Here is a 22,042-nt window from a genome sequence, read left to right as displayed (position 1 = left end):
AGCCATAGCAACTGCAAGGTGGAAAACCCAGTTTTACCTAGGAGGAAAGAAGGACACACATTCATTCCTTAGAAGCGTAGAGTGACCAGCCATGTGAGGTTGTGTTGTTGTTATGTGTGGCTTGAAAAAGTTCTGGGAAACCAGAACGAAATGTCGCAGATAATATCAAATGAAAACCCCTAAAAGTAACTGTTAGATTATCTTGCATTTCTTTTTGATACACCATAACATGAAAACACATACGTTGGGTCACTGTATTTTGGAAATCCCCCCCCTGTGCCTGGAGAGGCAAATTTGAAACGGCAAGGTCTTGAATGTGCAGATTTTGCTTTGTTCAGACAAAGTTCTAAACTTCCCCACTATTTATCATGCATGTGGGAGATGACAGTATTTTAACAAATGTTATTTTTGCTCTTACGCTGTTTCCAAGGATGTTTTTAGTCTGTCATTACCTCTTTAGTGCGTTGTGTATGTACTGTGCACGTCTCTTTTCAACTCAACTCTGCATATTTAATCTCAAAGGGCTCTTCACACACTTCTTTTAACTTTAAGGTAAGGAATTTAGATAAGATATTTCCTGATTCACTTTGAAGGGTGTAAAATTGTCATGTGAGCTGATGCACCCACAAATTTCAACTCAATTCAATTCAATTTTTAATTTCCAGCAAACATTATAGGAAACATTTTTTGATGTACAATAATTTATTTGTGAATGGGTGTCCCAAAACATATTCCTTCGCATAGTTATCGTTTACACACACACACTGAAAAGGCTTATCAATATACAACCATTTTCATATGCATATTTGTATGCATTTGTAACACAAAAAGAATTCCAAGAAAATTTTTCACCATTATGTAACACTAATCTGGCATTCTTTTTATTGCTTTTGTCAATGCCTATTTACCATAAATTTGTGTTCTTACCAACTACTTACCAGGGGAAAAGTAACATTTTTACTCAAAGAGCAGTTATCAATGAGCTTCTGAAGGTTAGCAGCTATCACAACCATGTCTCTGCCGTCCACCAATCCTGCACTCACCAACTCTGCAGCAATGCCGTCCGCACTGTCCTTGCCGCGAACAAATTCAAATCGAATGTCGTTCAATTCTCGCCTCGAATTCCTGAAAGATATTAACATTTCTTTGTAGCATTTGCATAAGGATTATTTCTTTAGAACAAGAGAGACAATTTTTAAATGTTTTGAGATTAACTTCGGTGTGTGTGGTTGAAATGATACTGGATTTGTTGCCCTTGATGCTCAGTTGCTGCGTTGGCTGGACTTGCGTCTAAGAGCAGCACTTGTACCAACATGAAATCGTAGCATGCTGCTGAAAATGATCAGACTGGTAATGCAGAACTTCAGCTTGAGGCTTTAGATGCACATAAAAATTGAAGGTATGCATGATTTTTATGAAGATTTGCTTCTCCATTATGTCCTTCACAAAGTTACAAGCTATAAGAACCATGTGTCCTAGACTCATCAAGTCTATTTGCACCCTTCACTTCACACAGGGACAAAAGCCCTTAGTGAAAACAAGAGCAAATTAAAACATAGTGAATTTTTAAGAACACATATTTTGGAGATATCAAGGACAAAATAAAATGTGCAGAGGAAGTAAATCAAACTCTCATTGATAGCAGTTTCTATGCTTATTCAAAACAAGGTTGTGACAATTTTTTGATTATGAAATTCCCTGACATTTCCAGACTTTCCAGTCCAAAAATGAAATTTTTCCAGACATGTTTATCATGATTTTTGCTTCTGAACCTTGTGTTTTTCAATTAAATATACAATCCGTTAATGATTATGAATATTCACTTTCAAAACTTTTTTTTTTCAATTCCACACACACAAGAACGTGAAAATTCGAAGAGTAAAATGTAAAATTACAATTGGCATCAAATGTATTGGGTGCTACAATCACGTGCATCTAGCCTTCAGGTTAAGGTAACAGAGGTACATTATTTCACCATAACAGATTCCCACAATATAAAAACAGAAAAAGTTTATAAACCATAAACAATTTTTCATTTTCTGGCAGGTTTATAGTGTCGTACAAAATGCTGCTTTTTGCTTACATTTATAAGTACACAGCCTGTGGAGAATATTTGCTGCATATAGGAATTCTATAGGAAATGCCAACAAGACTAAGATCTATAAAATAATAGAAGATAACCTCATCTTCACCAACCATTCCGATAATTATGATCATATTGTCAATGTACTTTATTATCAATCAGATATCTGGACTGCAAGTTTTACGTTGATATTCTTTCTAATATCTAGTATTATAAAAGTGAAAATTTATTACAGAAATTCGAAAGAACCATAATTTTGCACAAGACTGAGAATCATAAGAATGAACAAAACAAGTTTCTGAACTGAAAATTTTTTGGGAGTGGAGTAAACTGCTTGTTCATTTTGCAACTTTTTCTCTAGCAGACTCCAAAATGAACGTAAATTCCAGACGATCTGCAAAATTCGCTGACATTTCCCTGTTTTCCAGGTTCTCCAGACACGTAGCAACCCTGTAAAATCACTATGCCATTTAGAAACGTAGAGCCTGTGAAAATAGCCCCCGCCACACAAATCAACAGGTCATGAGAAGAAAGAAATTCCCACAGAGGATTATTCTGGCTGGGGGTCCACATAGTAAAGCCTTGAGCTTGACAAATTTCATTAAGAACTTCCACGTGGCATAATTCTTGACACCTTCCAGTTTCTCGATGTTCGGCTGTCCACCACTATTCATCACGATTGGAGTAGTCATTGTTCTCACAGCATATGTAGCATTGTGTTTGTCGGAATTTCCTTATCACCGTAATTTCCGTTCAAGAAAAATTACGCAGCATAAATTTTGATTCACAAGCAGTACATGCATTATCACGTGATAAGTCATGAGCACATCACAAATTACGATAAAAGTTTTCAAGATGAAACAAACTCCAAATTGCATTGCAGCGCATTGCGCATTACAGTCGCCTGGGCTGGGCCCATATCTTGTTAAACTTTAATCCATTATTCAAACCTGATACTGCATAAAATTTAATACACTGTAATACACCGAACTGAACTAAAAACTAGTTTTATTTCTGAAGCCAGAACAAGATGAGCAAAAATAATTGAGTCGCTTCACAGAATATATAAGAAACATGAAAAATGTGCACAAACATACGTATTGAGTATGAGAATATTTTGGAACAAAACATTTTAACACATATAGTTCCTGGGTGCTGCATGAAGAGAGGTTTTATAAGGGTTGCCAAAGTGAAAGTGAGACTCTTGTCTTTTTCTGTATGATTTATTGATTGGAATATATGAACATACAGGAAGTAACAGTGATCCATGGGTGACATATCCTCTACACATAGTCACCTTGTCTGTTCAAGCAAGTGTCCTAGCGTGTCACAAGGGTATGGATACCCTGAGCGAAGAACGTCTGGGGTTGACTGCAGAACCAATCTTCAACGACGTCACGGACCTCTGTAATCTGCTGCAGTGTTTCCGCTGGGAAGTCCTTGACCATCCTCCCTACAGCCACCGATCTCTCGCCCTACGAGTACCACATCTTCGGGCCACTAAAAAAAACATCTGAAGGGCCGCCAGTTCGCCAACGATGGATCACTTTTACTTCCTGTATGTTCATATATTCCAACCAATAAATCATTACAGAAAAAAACAAAAAACAAGAGTCTCACTTTCATTTGGGCAGCCCTTATACATGGTTTACACCCCTGCATAATAACTAAAAACAAACTAACTTAAGAACTCAAAACTTGGACTCTTCTCTGAGTATGAGGATGAATATTGTTCATGCTACTAAACCCCCTCAATTCTTATAAAGAGGCGGGAGGATGTAAACATTGATTAGATTTTTTTTCATCAATTTTTCTGCCACTTTCGGCTAATCACGATGAGGAGGATGGGTGATATGATAAAACTGATGAAGGGACACAAAAAACACTCACGTCCAGGCTGGAGTTCGAACCCAGGGCCTCTCGCATCATAGCATGCTATGCTAATCACTCTGCCATGGATGTTGACAAATGTAAACATTGTTCTGCCATTACTTACGTGAAATTTAGAAGATTTCGTACTTCCGCGTTGCACAATTTAATGGTTCAATCCTATTAATTTCGAAGATCCACTGTCTTCATTCACAAAAGGGTACGGCGTTTGAAGCGGAGATGGTACCGCGTCACTACTTTGTTTGTTCCCGGGCGGCGGTGGTTGCGATTTTTCCCGTTCGGCAGCACTGGCGCGCGCATCTTGGTTTGTGTCGTCTGTTTCCTGTTGTCCGGTGGCGTTGTCAGTTGGGGGTTGGGGGGCTGGGCAGCATTGCTCGGTAATGTGCCGTTCCTGTTCCCCGCATGACTGGAGGGGGGTCGGGTAGGTGCATAGCATCTTTTCTTTTTCAGGTCGGGGATCTTTCTGAGGACAGGGTGCCAAGTTGGGTGTGCTTGCCCATTGTCCAGGTTTAGTGCTGGTTTCTGCTGGATGATGGATTGCATGGGTTTCTTTGATGGTGTTTTCTATGACAGAGCCGGTTGGGTGAAGTATGGATATGGAGGAGATGGTGTGGTTCGTGGAGTGGAGGTGTTGGGAGAGGCCTGATTTAGGTGTGTCGTTTTTGGCATCTTTTACATGTTCGTTAATCCGTTCTTGGACGGTGCGGATGGTTCTGCCAATGTAGGTGTTGTGGCATTGGCATGTGGTCTTGTAGACACCGGGGGATGCAAGTTTGGGTAGGTAGTATCTCTTGAAGTTGGGTAGTGCCCTTCCGATTTGGGATATGGGTTTGTGCGCTACTCGGATGTTGAAGGGTTTGAGGGCTTTGGCAAATTTTCCAGATGTGGTGGGGTGGTATGGAAAGGCGATCCATTTCGGTTTAGGATTTTGGTTCGGGTTATCTCTGTTTCTTGGGTGTCTGAACTGGGCTTCTGTTTTTGCGCACCACATGGATAGTTGGCTCTCGGTGTAACCGTTTAAGGTTTAAGCCGTTACGCACGCTATTTCATCTTGCAGGTCATCTTCTGTGCAGCTGTGTGTGAATGCTCTTCTGTAAAAGTTCATCCATACTCCAGCTTTCTGTTTTGGTGGGTGGTTGGATTTTGCATGGATATACTGGGTGCCCGAACCTGGTTTCCTGTATACGGATGTGACGAACTTGTCTTGGAGTCGTCGGATGCTGAGGTCGAGAAAGTTGAGGTGGCCATTTTGTTCCTTTTCAACGGTGAAGTTTATGTTGGGATGTATGTTATTGAACCCGAACCAAAATCCTAAACCCAAATGGATCGCCTTTCCATACCACCCCACCACATCTGGAAAATTTGCCAAAGCCCTCAAACCCTTCAACATCCGAGTAGCGCACAAACCCATATCCCAAATCGGAAGGGCACTACCCAACTTCAAGAGATACTACCTACCCAAACTTGCATCCCCCGGTGTCTACAAGACCACATGCCAATGCCACAACACCTACATTGGCAGAACCATCCGCACCGTCCAAGAACGGATTAACGAACATGTAAAAGATGCCAAAAACGACACACCTAAATCAGGCCTCTCCCAACACCTCCACTCCACGAACCACACCATCTCCTCCATATCCATACTTCACCCAACCGGCTCTGTCATAGAAAACACCATCAAAGAAACCCATGCAATCCATCATCCAGCAGAAACCAGCACTAAACCTGGACAATGGGCAAGCACACCCAACTTGGCACCCTGTCCTCAGAAAGATCCCCGACCTGAAAAAGAAAAGATGCTATGCACCTACCCGACCCCCCTCCAGTCACGCGGGGAACAGGAACGGCACATTACCGAGCAATGCTGCCCAGCCCCCCAACCCCCAACTGACAACGCCACCGGACAACAGGAAACAGACGACACAAACCAAGATGCGCGCGCCAGTGCTGCCGAACGGGAAAAATCGCAACCACCGCCGCCCGGGAACAAACAAAGTAGTGACGCGGTACCATCTCCGCTTCAAACGCCGTACCCTTTTGTGAATGAAGACAGTGGATCTTCGAAATTAATAGGATTGAACCATTAAATTGTGCAACGCGGAAGTACGAAATCTTCTAAATTTCACGTAAGTAATTTTAAACCACGTTTACCGCAACCACCATGAATTGTTCTGCCAGTTTATGAAATCAAGTTTTAATAGCATACATGATGCCATATTCTATTTATGCTTAAAAATGAGCAGGTACTTATGCCGTAAACTTTAAAAGATGAAGCGAGTTACTCAGAACAAGTTACATGCACAACGCTTATTGTATTAATATTCAAAAATTGAAACTGAAATAGCTATTTTATATAACTTATTGAAAATTTAGTGAAAATTATAGTTTTAAGAGAAGACTAATGCTCTTACCAGGTAAGGTACTAAGCTAATCTCTCGTTGCACCAGCAATTACACTGCCGAGCATACATGTTCAACTTCCAAAGTACTTTCCCCAAGCATTTCATTTTCATATTTTCCTTAAACACAACTTAAAGACTATTTTTGAGTCTACCTACCTCATTCGTAACACCAAATTGACAGGTTCAGATATAGAATCTGAGGAAATGTGGGTATGGTCGAGCTGTTCTGAGAGCTGGCCATCACTTTTACCCATTTCTATTTCTGTGAGGTCCTTTTCACTACCGGATGATCCCACGGTTTCTATATTGTTCATTGGCTTCTCCTTGGAATCCAGCTGCAAGAAACATAAAATGAATTACTAAGGAATAAAATAATATTCCTCAGAGCATCTATTTTACACAACAGAATTCAAATCTTCAAGAATATGTACATCTAAATTCAAGGTTATGTCTGAATTGCATGAGGCTAGATGCCCTGCTGGATTTTACAGTTGGACTTGGGCAAGTTGTGTATTACTTGGTCATCTGATAGTTTTCACCTCGCACGATACTCATTGTCGTACTTGTCGGTATTTTTTTGTTCCCACGAGGAATGACACACAGCAGACAAGATAAAAAGATGGATGAACCACTTGAGGAAGAATGTCTTCAGAGAATAGCAACTACTGTTATTATTTAAAAATTAAAAAGAAACACATGGGCTAGAAATGGGAGGCCATTTACCCACTGTACCCCCTCAAGAATTACATCAAATTTTCTTTTAATCGACAGATTTCAATGTTTTACATAATGTAAAAGTTGTTCCAGCTTTAGGAAAGCACAAATAACAGAGATATTTGATGCAAAAGAATGGCCCATGTAAGTTAAAACCTGCAATTTCAGAGTATTGTTGCTGCCTTTTTTTGTTAGTAAAAACTGTTTGTATGCACACTAAAATAGCGAAAGAACACTTTCAAAATAACTGTCAGTACCAAACCTAACAATCCTAACCTAACTATGTAAAATCATAGCTGCTGTTGTGGAAAGTAGTTTGGGTGCTATATTCACTTGCGCAAAGACTTCATGATGTTCTGTTACACGGTAAAGCAACATGCTAAGGTAACAGACGTACTTCACAAGAACACATTTCCGAGAGCTAAAATCAACTCAAAACGTTCATGAACAACCAAATATTCTAAAACTATGCAAAATATTTAACTTTCTACAGGGGGTACAGAGGGTCAAGGGTACTGAAATTGACTCGAAAGAAAATATGGTAATCAATCTATACTAAACAAGCTTTTTTCATGAATCCGGAAATGTATATTCATACATGGCATTCACAGGATTCATTCATATAAATATATTTTATTCAATTAAATATGTTGGTAATAATTAGAATTTTTATTATTGGCTAATCACAAATTTCATAGCATTGGATAAATTTCTAAATATTAATGAACACGAATGCACCTCATCTGTTTTTCTATCATACTTCACATGACCAAAATTACCCTATGATTGGCTGTTTCAAAGAATCTAATAGAGAAAACCAGTTGTAATTAAAAGACTGTCTAGTTGTCAAAACCAGTCAAGCAGCCAGCCTGGCAGCTATAATTTCCAGTCAGGTGAGCACGAGGAGGCTGGAGGTGGAACCTTGCACATTCATGATCTCATGGAGGTGACACAATAGTTCTCTAGCTGCCGCTACCATCAAAGTATCAAATTATTAGAGGCAGAGGGAACCCTATAAACACTTTATGCAGAGACTACGCCGAGAATCGAACTTAGGTCTTCCACATGGCAGTCAGATACACCACTGACCTGACCACTGCAGCTTGAAACAATCTTATGTACGTGAATGTGAATGACTATACTCTACAAAATTTACATTTTTATTTTAGTTATACTGTTCTTCCAGCTTTCTACGTTAATTGTGACCAAGGATAGATGAACATAATAAAATGAATACAGAAAATACTCCCCATAAAATTAAAACTTCAGAGCACAAAGTTTTTCATGATAAGAGTATTTAGGCTGACAACTTTCAGAACAGTCTTCTCAACCCAAGTGCTTTGCAAGAGACACTTACTGAACGTGAATTATTAACTGACTAACTAACTCTCTAGCCTTCTTAAACTCGAAGGTTCATGGCTGCAGCAACACAGGCCTTCCATCTGTCCCTATCTTGAGCAAGCTCTATATACTCTTTTCCATCCCTACCGATTTCCTTTAGGTCCATCTCAATGCTGTCCTTCCATCTTCGTCTTGGCCTTCCTACAGGTGTCTTACCATCAGGTTTCCCAACAAGAATCCTGTAAACTCCTCTTTCCTCTCCCATTCGTGCCACATGGCCTGCCCACCTAACTCTTCTTGATTTATTCAATCTAATAATATCTGGACATGAATACAAATTATGTAGTTCTAAATTATGTAACCTTCTCCACTCAATTGTCTCCTCATCCCTTTTAGGTCCAAATATTTTCCTAAGGATCTTATTTTCAAATACTCTCAATTTGTGTTCCTCTTTCAATGTAAGGGACCAAGTTTCACACCCATATAATACTATAGGCAAAATTACTGTTTTGTATATTTTAACTTTTAGTTTCTTAGATATTAAACGAGAAGACAAAAGTTTATGAAGAGAGAAGAACTAATGTCTGCAAAATGTTCATTACGTACCTCATCATCAGAAGACCCCTCGCCCTCCTCTTCAGAGGACCACACCCACTCTCCAGTCACAGTTCGATGTAGTCTTCCAGATGCTCCTGGCTGGCGTTTCGAAGCCTGAAGATATGAAAATTGGATACGGATTAATATAAAGAGTGCCACATGGTAATATAATCATAATCAGTTAAGCAATGTGCTCTGTTTAGATGTAAGGCTGAGCTGATACCGATGTATCATTATGAGAAAGTATCAGTAAGATCTTAATCAGATAATTGCATACATTTCCAGATTACAGTAATCTACGACATCGAGTCTAAATATACCGGAAATTATGTAAAAATGCATCAACTTTCCTTACTTTTGCAACAACATTGTGAAGAAATGAATTTTGTGATTATTCGAATTTGAATTTTAAAATTCTGGGTGCAGCAGTGCCTTAGGCTATTTTGCACCAGTCACGTTATACGGGTCCACCCCCTTACCAGAACTAAAATAAATGTAATGTCGTATAACTAAAATATTCTGACTTCGATTAAAAGCTGAGACTGTAAACTGGGCACTTAGCACACATAAGAACAAAATACAGGACAACAACACAGTCCTACGAAGATTATACTGGCCGTAGGTCGACGCCAGACCCTCGTTAGTCCAGGGTGTACTATGTGGAAGTGAGGTTGACAATTGGGTGTACTATGTGTAAGTGAGGTTGACAATTGGGTGTACTATGTGGAAGTGAGGTTGACAATTGGGTGTACTATGTGGAAGTGAGATTGACAATTGGGTGTACTACATGGAATGTCACCTCTTACACTGCAAATTTTGTGATTAAACTGTTTCATTTGATATTATGAGTATGGTATAGTTGCAATAAAATACTTGCATATTCATGAATATTCTAAACTTTGAATTGATACAATTTCCACACACCAGTATCAACACTGTTACTGGATCAAAGTGGTGTCCACTCAGCCCTACTTCGGTGAGGTCAATCTCATAGCCTGTAGAAAACTAAGCTTTCATACTGTATGTTTGCTATTTATTGGCTGTATAAGAACCTTAATTTTTCGCAATAGCAATGAGTGGTTATTTTAATTGTTGCAATACTACATGAACAGTCTGCAAGAATTTAAAAATTGTCAGCACATCTGGCTGAATACAAGAGATCATACTGTTCGTTCACGAGAATGAAGTGAACTATTTTACAGCAGCATAATCGTTAATCTATCCCCTTAAAGCTCCAATGCATCATAACTGTGGAGGAAAACATTGTTTGGCCAGGTGCATAAACCATTGGTTGCAGCACCGATTACTTCATTGTCATCCCCAAAATGGTATCATTTTCAGATTTGGAAACTTAAAAATTGTTGGGGATCAGGTCTGGTGACCGAAGAACTTCAATCCTGCATTCATTGTGGCAGCCTCACAATGAGACCAAAAGGGCTGTGTGTTGTGATGGCAGACGAAGTCCATAACTTCATGTGTGTCATTCAAATCCAATCTATTTATTATAATTTTTACATAATGAACAAAAATAAAAAAGTGAATGTTGTTTCCATTCTTCAACTATGGTAAATATGAATTCAATTACTCTTGAGATTTTCAGGTTTTTGAATGTTATATTTACAAAATTCTTCGACGTTTCCAGGTTATGCACATCAGTTGAAACCTTGTAGTAGAGTATGAGGAGGGTTTGTTTTAAGTCCACTTAATGCACAGATTGGCTAATTGAGACTGAACCTGAGACAAGGATTCAAACCACAATGTGCCTACACTGGGTATTGAACCTGGAACCACCTCATATTCAAGAAGTGTAACCTTGAAGGGGAAGGAAGGGCCAATCCACCCAAATATTTTTCTTTTCCAGGCTCCACATTTCTAAATCTGTTCCAAACCAGGAACAGAAAAAAAATGTCTTCCTCTTCAAAAATATATGAACTATCATAACTTTTGTATCAGTATTTAATTGTACGGTAGGAAAATTATAATTGTTCTACTCATCAAATCAAATCCCTGTGAATGGAATGCAAATCTTGGAACTGTAAAGTACAGAGTGGTCACAAAGTGAGCGCACCTCCCCTTTATTTTTGACTGTACGATGGTTATGGTTGAATGTAGTGGTGGTGATTGAGTTCCAAAACTGGGGGAGCAAGGTTCCAAAACTAAGGGGGGCAAGGATGGTAGATAAGGTTAAGCATAGTAGGGGAGCAAAAAGTGGGGGGCAACTGGCCTCCTAATCACCACCACTGGTTGAATGTTTGATAGGGACACATAACTGATAGTTTCAAAGTCCTAGAACATCAGTACGGAGACCATTATTTTTGTAGCACAACCAAATTCTGCTCATGTTCTTGCACACTTCGCATTGCAAGTGTGTCATTTACCTGAATAAGACCTTTCCCGGGCAGTGCACTGGAAGAGGATCTGAATATTTCCCAGCTCCTTTAGCCTGGCCTCCTAAAAGGTCCCAACCTCACCTCTGGGGGTTCATCAATGACAAGAGTCAGAGATGACCCGACATCGCACAACTCAAGAGTTAAGAGCAGCTATTAAAGATGCCCTCAGACAGGATACTCTCCGCAAGACATCTGCCAGAACATGGTGCAGAATTCGGTTGTGCTAAACTCCAGAGCTGCTTCATGCAGGGGCAATATCACAAAAAATCCCACCCAAGATTATCCACCCTTGAAATTGAACCTGAATTCCACGTGGCAGTCAGATGCCATACTGAATAGATCACGGTATCTCCAAAGTTTATGATTGTTTATATTAACTTACCTTTTGAACTCTTGTTTCTAAGCTAGGTCCGATTGCAACTAACGTTTGTTGCAGGTACTTCTTATCTTTGGCTTTCTTAAAGAATGGATGTTTTAGAAGTTCCGTTGCAGTAGGCCTGGAAAACAATAGTATTACATATATAACATGAAAAACCAATAAACAAAACATACAATTTTAACAATATAAATTATGAAGAACTCTGTATGAGGACAACACATTCATTCCAAAAATCAATATAACATGAGCACTCAATGTTAAAAATAGTGCCGAGTAATTTTCATTTAACACACAAAAACATTAATTAAAAATGTCAACGCAAGGCCTTCAAAGTTTAATGTGGGATGTGAACCGCTGAAATTGTATTTCTTGAGAATCAAACCAGGGAGCTCTGAATACAATGCAAAAATGTAAACCACTATTATAGAGTACAATTGCACATAGATAAGACAGTCAAATGTTTTCTCCTCTTCTTGCTTGCCCTTCACTTGTTACCAAGTGCCCCATGTTGCCATATGTATTAAGTACATGGAGAGGGAGGCAGAATTGTATGTCAATTTATTTTTAATTTAAATTTGCTTCTTCCTTTAACACTAAATGAGGTACAATGTATGAATTTTACCTCCGCTAAAAGCCCTGTATTTAAGAAAAAAGACCAATTTCATCTCCCTACGACAATTTGTCCAGGAGCTACGATTTTTTTTTGTACTTCGCTGCAAGTTTGAAAAGTACATGCTTAAAAAGGCTCTGGCTTCAGTGAGGTTCCGGCTCATAAAGGTTAATCATAATGTTAAGAACATATAAGATACCTTTTGGTTGGGTCCTTTTGAAGGCAATCAATGATCATCTTCCGGAAGGTCTTCCCATATGCCTTATACTGGTCCTTCTCCTCGGCACCAGTGTCTAATGTAGGAGGGTCGTTCTGCAGCGTAAGCATCAGGACTTTCATTGGAGGATATTTGTGGTAAGGAGCCGTGCCCGTTGCCATCTCAATGGCAGTGATTCCGAAGGACCAGATGTCTGCCTTGAAGTCATATCCATGATCCTGGAATTATTAATAATGCATCAGAGGAAATGTGTTTTAATGTTTAGTGTGTGACACTAGAGTGCCCGTTTCACAATTACAACTCTCACTGTAGGCAATTATGTCAAGTATATTCTATTCACTGTCTAATAAAGGATGTCCCAATAAAAGTGACGGATTTAATATGCTTAAGAAAATACTGTATATTTACAAAGTGACAATTTTTTTTTACATCATTACAACGGGTAAATGTTCTGATTTAAGAATGAAAGATGACATCTGGCATATGTCCCCCCGACTAGATCGAGAGCGCAGTGTTTTAATGTCTGCTGTCGAAGCTGTCTCCTCAAATATTTTGATCAACTTGCAAAATGTATACTCCCTCACAAAGCTTCCTAACACTCTCTGCATAACACTCGCCATTCTTGTAATGATTTTTCTCTAGCAAAACTCATTGTTCATTTGTTTAATGCTCCATGTCAACTAAGCTGCAACAATCGCTGATAAAGGAACTTGTAAGAACAGTGTTACCAACCCAACCACAAGACATGTTATGAAAATCAAACTTAGCATTCTTTTTTTAAAAAGTATTCTATTAAGCATATTAAATCAGTCACTTTTGTTGGGACACCCTATACAAACAGCAAATTATTTCATGTTTGTATAATGAACGAGTGCAACTATGACAAGTTTGGAGAAATTATTATAATTTCTGCAACCTTAAAATGTGATAAATTAGTTCCTCTAAACTTCAAGCTTACTTTAACATCCACTTATAGTTTTATAATAACTTTCTTATCCTACTGTACACCTATTAAAAAATAGAATTTGAATACAGACCATGAGTGCTATAGAAAAAAACATCTTAGTTCGTTGAGGTGTGCGCTGTGCTGTGTGGTTTTTAACGCACACAGCTGTGAAAGGGAAAAATATAAGTATAAAAAATTTATGTTTGTATAAATGCTCTGGTCAAGGTTGCTTCTTGCTCAGTGGTTGGGGACGGATGAGTTTTCTTGGAGGTATAAGAACCAGGTTTGGACCCGTACAGGATACAAAGAGAGAGATTTTTTTGCGGATGAGCTTGAGATGAGTGCAGCCTAGTCAGAGAGAGCTGAGTCTAGTTTTGCTCATGATTGCTTTGTTTAAGGACTCCTGCATGCTAAACAGTGGGAGTGGGTTAGCACTATGATAAATAGTGCACTTGTAGAAAAAAAAAGTCCCGGAAGTGCATTTCTTGGAAGAGAGCAAAGGGAAACTTAGTGTGTTATGTACTGGAACCTTGTCTATACGGAGAAGGGAAGACTATCTCTGTGCACTATAATTTGCATGATGCCCGTAAAACGAATTGTCAGGGTGTCTACAATTTCGTAAAAACAAAATTCCTGACTTTTCCACGTTTACCAGACCAAGTCATTACGGCAATTCATGTGTGTAAGAATGTCAGTTTTATATTTTTGCTAAACACCACACTTAGATTGATTGATTGATTTGGTATTTTAAGTCCACTTTATGCACAGAAAGGCTAATCAGGACTGGACCTCGTTTAAAGTGGGATCCGAACTGGGTATCAAACCCGGGACACACCACACTTAGAATCCCACTAAAACTAGTTAAAAGTAATAACAAGAAGGGGAACTGATAGGGACATCAGGTATGAGCTTTTACATATTGACAAATGGTAAGCAGAAAACTTCTCTTTACATAAAAATCATAAAAATTATACATAAATACATTACATTATTGTAATACAATTCAGTAATATATTTTTAAATCCTAATATCAACAAAACACAACCAAAAAATTGCAACAAGAAAGTGGTAAATGCTAATAGGCACTACTGTAGAATATTTCTACACGAAAATAGTTCAAAACGTGGACCCCTTTCATGGATTATTTAATATACAATTTCTACTATAACTACCGGTACTACTCAATATATCAAACTAAAGCATTGTTTGTCCACAACAGATTGAAAATGTCTTGCATGGCCGCGGTGGCTCAGTCGGTAATGCGTCTGACTAACCATGCTAAAGGTCCCGGGTTTGAGCCCCGGCCAGTTCACATCCGGAACTTTTCTAACGTTGGAAGCGGCCCCACCCAGCGTCGAATAACATGGGTACCTGGGGGGTAAAGGCGGTCAAGGGGATGATGCTGATCACATCAGTGTTACCCCCACACCCCCTATACGCCTTCATGGCATGGTGCTATGCACAGGGGAGCACTTTACCTTTTTTTCTTTACCTTGTATGTCCCTTTTTTCTTTGTTCAAAAACCTATCTTTAGCGACAAACTATAAAAAATGTTGATTTTTCCCCAAAGAGTAAATTCCTTGACATTTCCAGGATTACCATGTTTTCCGGATTGGTGCACACCCTGACTGTATTTATGTACTAATATTATGTCATTTCCCTGCCTCTAGCAAAATTTCAGTACAAAAACAGAGTCAATTTCGTTGTTATACCGATGAAAAAGCGGTATATAGAATGACATTTTGGTTTTAAAAATGTGAATATATTCCCAAATTTGATTTAAAAACTGCACTTACTACACAAAATAAGCACATCCCTTCTAATAGCACATCTATGTAGTTACCAGAATATTAAGTTTATGCCTGTACAAAGGGGTCCATTTTTGCTTCTCAAATATTTATAGCAGAATTAATCAATTTTCAGTGAATTGCGTAACCCACAGGATAATTCAAACTTCAGAAAGTGTCGCGTCTGTAAATAAACTCTAAATTTCGTGTTTTAAGTCTATTTCCCATTTTGCAGTTCGTTTAACATAATTTCGTGACTAAACAGGGTAGGAAAAGGCACCTCACACCTTTCAGAAACATGAAAAATTAACATTACAATGTCAAAAAAAAAATATGCATGCGTCTAGTGATTGCATAACATATTTTAATATTCTGATGCAATTCTTCAATATTATGAGGCAACTCTGGTCATCTCACAGCCAAGTAAGGGTAAAAATCAAGAAGTTATTTTCAAATAATGATGCAATATGGAGGAATTTCAGAGCTTTTAACTCAAGTCACCAACAACGGCAACTTTCTACTGATTGTACCAACACGTTTCAGTGTGATATATTGAAAAGTAACAGTACCTGTTCCATGACTTCCGGCGCCATCCAGCAAGGCGTTCCCACGAACGTATGTCTTACTTTCTGACGAGACAGATCACAGCCAGTGGCCAACCACGCACTGACACCAAAATCAGCTATTTGTACTGTGCCATCTTCTCCAAGGAGAATATTTCCAGCTTTTACATCCCTGTAAAATAACATCATATAAATAAAGCAGAAATATAACATTTTTCTATACTATTTCTATGCAATTTCCTGATGTACAGATGGTTGTACAGTGCTGCGTCATTTACCTGTAAGGGCAATTCATTTGGGAAAATAATATTTTCACAAACACAAAACCAAAGGTTCATTTAACATTTAGCTGCCGGAAGGTTGAAATTTCGACCAGCAGCGTATAGCAGCAATTTCTCCAAAAACTACACACAATATTTCAGTTGTTTTTTTTTATCTTTAGTATACATATGAAGGTATGACATACTCGAATTACAAAACAATACATCCATTGTTACTACTATTAACAAGAGAAGTTTGAAAAAGTCCTTTGTATCCCTTTGTTACTGCAATTTATTATGGGATAGGTTTCTAAAAGTTTCAATAACTTGTAAACTACTGCATCTTTTTGAAAAAAAAGAATTCTATAAGCAAGAGCGAGTAAAAAGCAACATTTTAAGTAATATCTGAAAATTAAGGGTCCAGTGGGGTAGCAGGGGCAAAGGCCCAAATTTAAAAAAATTCCGTAATTTCATGTCTTTTTGCAGCACGTTCATTACATATCCTCACAGAGTGATTTTGTCGTGCTTCCCTCCAAATTTGGTCCAAAAAGCGTGCATAGGGCAGATTCTAGAAGCAAAAATTCCAGACATTTTCCGAAGCTGGCAACATTGACCCTTTATATAAGATTATTATTTTTTTTACTCAAGAAGTAACAGTCTGATTTGAACGAAACTTTGTACGGTTGTAGGAATGTACCACTGGTACATACTACATTTCCTTCATTCACTTCCGTCTATTGAAGGGTGTAAAGGTGTGCAACTTTTTCTAAAAAATTCAACTTTCTTCTTCATTTAACACTAATTATTGGGAGGTACAATGTATAAATTTTATCTCTGCTAAATAGAATAGAAGAATACAAACAAGTCAAGTAAAACAAGAATCCTGTGTTTATCAGTATAAACATAATATTTAAATATAATTAAGTCAACCTGTAGTTGAGCTGTGAGGCAGCTTTCAGACAGAAGAAAGAAGACACGATGTATGATATTCAGAAATGGCAGTTTGAATGATCCACTTGCAGCTTATTGCATCACGTTGGTATAAAAGAGTATCTCAAGGATAGTTTCCAAGTGATGTTTAGTCACTTCAGTCTGAAAGGTTACAGAGATGCCCAATTTACATCTTAATATTATCACATGTGCACTGCACCATACCATAATGCATACCGTGTTACTTTCTGAGCCCCAGAGCTAAAGTGCACTCGCGCAGAATTCCTACCTGCACTTGAAATTAAACCCAAATCGCTGACATGGTCTTCACTATATAACTGTAGAATGTGCACATGTGAAAAAGTTCATAAAAAGCCTGAATGTTGCACATTTTATCCAAGCAACCAAAAGTGAGGTAACTTCTTATTTTGCCAAATAAAATTTGCAGCCTTTTCCACTCATTTTGAAGTGACTTTCCAGACAACTTTGGAATGCTTTATCTTAAGACTGTTTACAGTGCGTTTCTTAGAGAGGAAATATACAATCACTGTTTCCAGATGCAAGAGATCACCCTGTGGAAAGTCTGCTGTGATCTCGGCGAAAGTAAATGCGGTTGTTATAGCTCGAAAGTGCCCATGACTGTAGAGACAATCATGATTGCTGTTGCTAGATATCCTGTCTGTACAGTGGGATCCATGAGTATTACCGTTCAAATTGTCCATAGCTATTGTGCTTTTAAGCGATGGATTTTCATGTATGCTGGTGCAGAAGTTGTCAACAGCTTGTTTTGAGTTTTCTTTTAATTCTTGAAGCTCTTATTGGATCAAATAAAGTGTACAAACATGGTGATGGACAATTTGCACGGTAATACTCATGGATCTCACTGTACAGAACGTCCTGCATTACACAATATGATTTTATACACTGCAAAAGTTTGTATCATAATTGTGTTAATCTAATACCGCTGTGTTTTGTCACATAAAATGTGAATTTCACATTCCCATTCAATGTCTCTCCTGTATTGGCAAAGGAGAAATGTGGCCACTCTAAATCATGATATGCATGCATTTTCTATTGACAAATTCTATACTAGGGATGGCAAAATCTGGATATCTGAATGTGTGCATTATCCAGACATTTTCATAGTTTATCTGTTTTACGTGCTATCCACATATTCTCTTATTTGCCATGTTCGTATTTCACCACATGGATTTACTACAAATTCTTCATCAAATCTGTACTATCCGGATATTCAAATTATCCTATTAGGATTACCTAGATATTTGAATATCCAAATTATCCATTGCATCCAAAAGGGATATCAGATTTGAAATCTGGATATTTTTTATCCAGATTTTGTATCAATCCCCATAATGAACAGATTTTCTGTCTTACTGCATCTTTTGTGCATAATGATTTTTTTCTAACATACGATTACATGAGTAATTACGAGTGCCTGGTTTGGTACTCCTAGTGTTAGAACTTTGCTACTACTTATAGTTATTTGGGAAAAAAATATTTCCATGCTTTCCTACATGTGTGCAGGAAAACACTGATTTTGCACTTTACATTTTTACAATCAATCTCTGTGATGGTCTAGTCGGAAGGGTGTCTAACTGCCATGCAGGAGACCTGGGTTCGAGTCCCAGAGTGAGTGATCCAAGATTGGAACTTTTCTGGCCTTGTCATCACATAAAGCAGCTCAGGGGCTCACCCAGCCTCAAATAAATGGGTATCTGGGGGCAAACCTGGAGTAAATGTGCCTGGAGCATGGTGCTGATCAAATCACCTTCAAAATGGCCGAGACTGAAAAAATTGTGAGCCCTATACATGGCTCGTGGGATGGTGCAAAATGCACGTGGAGCTTACTTATCTTGTGGTTCCAATAAAGATGTGTTTTTATAAAATGTTCCCAGATTTTACATTTCCATGCTTTTATGGAAAACATGAAATCAAGGTTCTGCTGCCCAATGTTTTCTACGTGAAAAGAGTACTTCTGGTGGAAGCAACTTATGATTGCAAGTACACAAGTACTTTGCACCATGGACTTTTAATTAGCATAATTGCTCATAAATTAACCCCTGAGGTCAGGATTTCAAAGTTCCACATGCTGAACCTCACACGGTATTTAAATTGCTCAGCCTTTCTGGTTACAACAAATTACTACGTGGGTTAGAACAAATTACTATGCAGGTTAAGTCCTAAGTCATAACAGGGGACAATACGAAAAATCTAAGATATATACGTTTGAAAGTGTATGGAATGTACTTTCGAAAGAAGCAACCAGATGGTGTGTGTGAACAACGGCAGGGTAGTAAGCACGCACGTAAGTTCATTCGGCGAGTGACAGCGTTCAAAAATTAACCTACACGATAACGCAACAGCTTACATGGCAGACATTGTTAGGCATCGCTTACAGCGGTGGGGATGGAAGGGGACAGATAAATCCTCTGACGAGGAACTGGTACTTTATGTATGATACATAAGGATAGTGGGGTGAAGGAACTATTTCTATCAGCTGCTCCTCTTGAAAATGTTACAGCCGCCTTATTCTCCTGATCTAAGTCCACGTGACTAGATCTCACCCCCAAAGTGAAGAAGCCATTGCGTGGGAAACGGTTTGCCAACGAAGAAGAGATCGTAACAGTATTTCGGGGAGAGGTGGCACACGTTTGTGCTGCACATGCAGCGGATGGTATTAAGAGCCTGCCCCATCGCTGGCAAAGGACAGTGGATAACCTGGGTGAATACTTTGAAGGTTGTTCAACAGTCTAGTTTTGGGTACTTGTTGTTCATGCCACAATAAAACACTATTGTCCAATGTCCTGTGTTCTGACTCTTCCCTACGAGAGTCTCCTGTATCCGGACTTCATCTGGTGGCTTCATTCGAAGGTACATTCCATGCACTTTCAAACATATATCTTAGATTTTTCGTGTTGTCCTTTGTTCGTGAGAAAAAAATAGTTGCCACGACTTACGACTTAACCCTCGTATATTTTTAAAACTCAAGACCATATTTAAATCAAATTTTACTAGTCAACAATGTCCTCAACCATGATTGGTGTGCATTTTTGTGGATTATGTATTTTCCATGTATTCTCGATATATTTTATTCATCAATATGATGTTTAAAAGTAACTAACCTCCTACCACTGCCATACAGGACCACTATGATTCACTGTCGCAGAAATTTCCTCATCTTTAGCTACATTACTTGTAGAACGAGTAAATTCTCCTCGTGCACATTTGGCACTATTGCTAGCCAAATCAAAACTACTAACACTACTGCCTTTCAATAAGATTTGTTCCAGTTCCACATCACTTACCGGTTGCAACAAGGCAGCCACTTTAATGCTTGACTGACAAAAACAACATTGTGCAAGTACTAATAATAAATGCCCATTTAAACATTACATATTTCTACAACCACTCAAAGTTAGACAAAAATGATCGATTGAATTGTTGTTTCAAGTCCACTTTATGCACAGATAGGCTGATCAGAACCGGATCTACAGTTTAAAGGTGGGATCTGAACCACTATTTGCCTCCCTTGATTACAAGGCGACAACGTTACCGCAATGCCATCAGGGAGGCCGTTTGGACAAAGAACAACAGAACCTGGCAACTTACACCACCACGCTCAAGCTAACACTCAAACACAGAACTTTCTGTGGTGAGAACAGGTGTGTCTGCCAATGAGTAGCTACAGCAGAAAAATACTGAAGTAAAGATAATGGGTTTACTGGTACATTCAAATTGGAAACTTTCAAAAAACACGAACAATCATTTCCCCATAAAAAACATGTTTCTTCAAATAGGGCAGTAACTTCGCCAGAATCAGATGAAGATGGACAAAAAGATGTTTGCACACCTCAAAAGCATTTTCACTGTAGCCTACTACTATGTAGAAAAATAACCAAGCCGTTCTCCAATTTTCAAGGCTTGTTAACATTAACAGACAAACTAGGTGTTGAAATGAAAAGTGAGTATAGAAATAACAAGATGCGTGCCGAAATTGTGTCTCATATTGCTAGAGTACTTAGAAAAGAAATTATCAGCGAACTGCAAGTACAAAAGTATGTAAGTTGGATGCATGGACAGATAAATCCTCTGACGAGGAACTGGTACTTTATGTATGATACATAAGGATAGTGGGGTGAAGTAACTATTTTTATCAGCTGCTCCTCTCGAAAATGTTACTTGCAAACAATGAAAGTGAATTGAAGATGTGTGGGTTGTTACGTGAATCTTAAAGAAATATCCTCACTTATAAATACACCTACAACCTCTCGTAGCCAAGCAGTTTAAGCCGTCGAATGGTCAAAACATAACAAGAGGGAAGTTCACGCCCTAGCCGGATGAAAAGGTAATTTAAACGCTGATAATAGAAGGACCAGTTGTTATCACTGTCGATGTTCCCGCAGTGTTGTCCCACGGAGGGTGTCTTAAGTTGGGCACAGCCCAAACCTCCGCGAGGGTTCACTCTATGGTGCATACACTAAGGTTACTTGCTTCAGACTCTCCCAGTGACCTCTCGTCACCAGGGAGTTGACTGGTATTTGTTGATTTAGCATTTAATGCCGGCTCTTGACACTTTAATGAACTTAAGAACAATTTGAGGTCATCAATGGGGGTCAGACAGGCTCAATAATTTGATGTTTATCAACTTGAATGGCCCATCCTTGCAGGATTTTGATTCCACAAAATCAGTACATGATTGGTATTTTAGTACCAAAATCAGAAGGCACATGTATGGCCACATTGCCATCGTGTAGACAGGGGTTCACAATTGTGAGATTGGTGAATCCACTTGACTTGCATGTGATCTGTGACTTTTTGTAAATGACTTGTATATACAGTTGGATCAATATTCTCTTACGCTGTGCTGTGAATATACCAGTGTAACTCCAGTTGTGCACAACAAAAAATTC

General features: G+C 38.6%; 1 protein-coding gene across 5 annotated transcripts in view; it reads right to left on the bottom strand.

The window, feature by feature from the left end:
- fray (oxidative stress responsive kinase frayed) overlaps window positions 1-22,042 on the bottom strand; it is a 223,264-nt gene that overhangs the window by 8,387 nt on the left and 192,835 nt on the right. For all 5 annotated transcript variants that reach the window (XM_083114264.1, XM_083114265.1, XM_083114263.1 and 2 more), the window contains exons 5-10: window positions 15,928-16,093; window positions 12,608-12,843; window positions 11,802-11,916; window positions 9,039-9,143; window positions 6,534-6,712; window positions 939-1,125 (exon numbers count right to left, since the gene is read on the bottom strand). In XM_083114264.1, coding sequence (XP_082970390.1) covers window positions 939-1,125; window positions 6,534-6,712; window positions 9,039-9,143; window positions 11,802-11,916; window positions 12,608-12,843; window positions 15,928-16,093 — 988 coding nt within the window. The remainder of the gene's footprint in view (window positions 1-938; window positions 1,126-6,533; window positions 6,713-9,038; window positions 9,144-11,801; window positions 11,917-12,607; window positions 12,844-15,927; window positions 16,094-22,042) is intronic.

This window comes from Lepisma saccharinum, chromosome 29, assembly GCF_977018435.1.
Source record: "Lepisma saccharinum chromosome 29, izLepSacc3.1, whole genome shotgun sequence".
NCBI lineage: Eukaryota > Metazoa > Arthropoda > Insecta > Zygentoma > Lepismatidae > Lepisma > Lepisma saccharinum.
The sequence above is the reverse complement of the archived record's forward strand: the minus strand, read 5'-3'. Positions and strand labels throughout refer to the sequence as shown.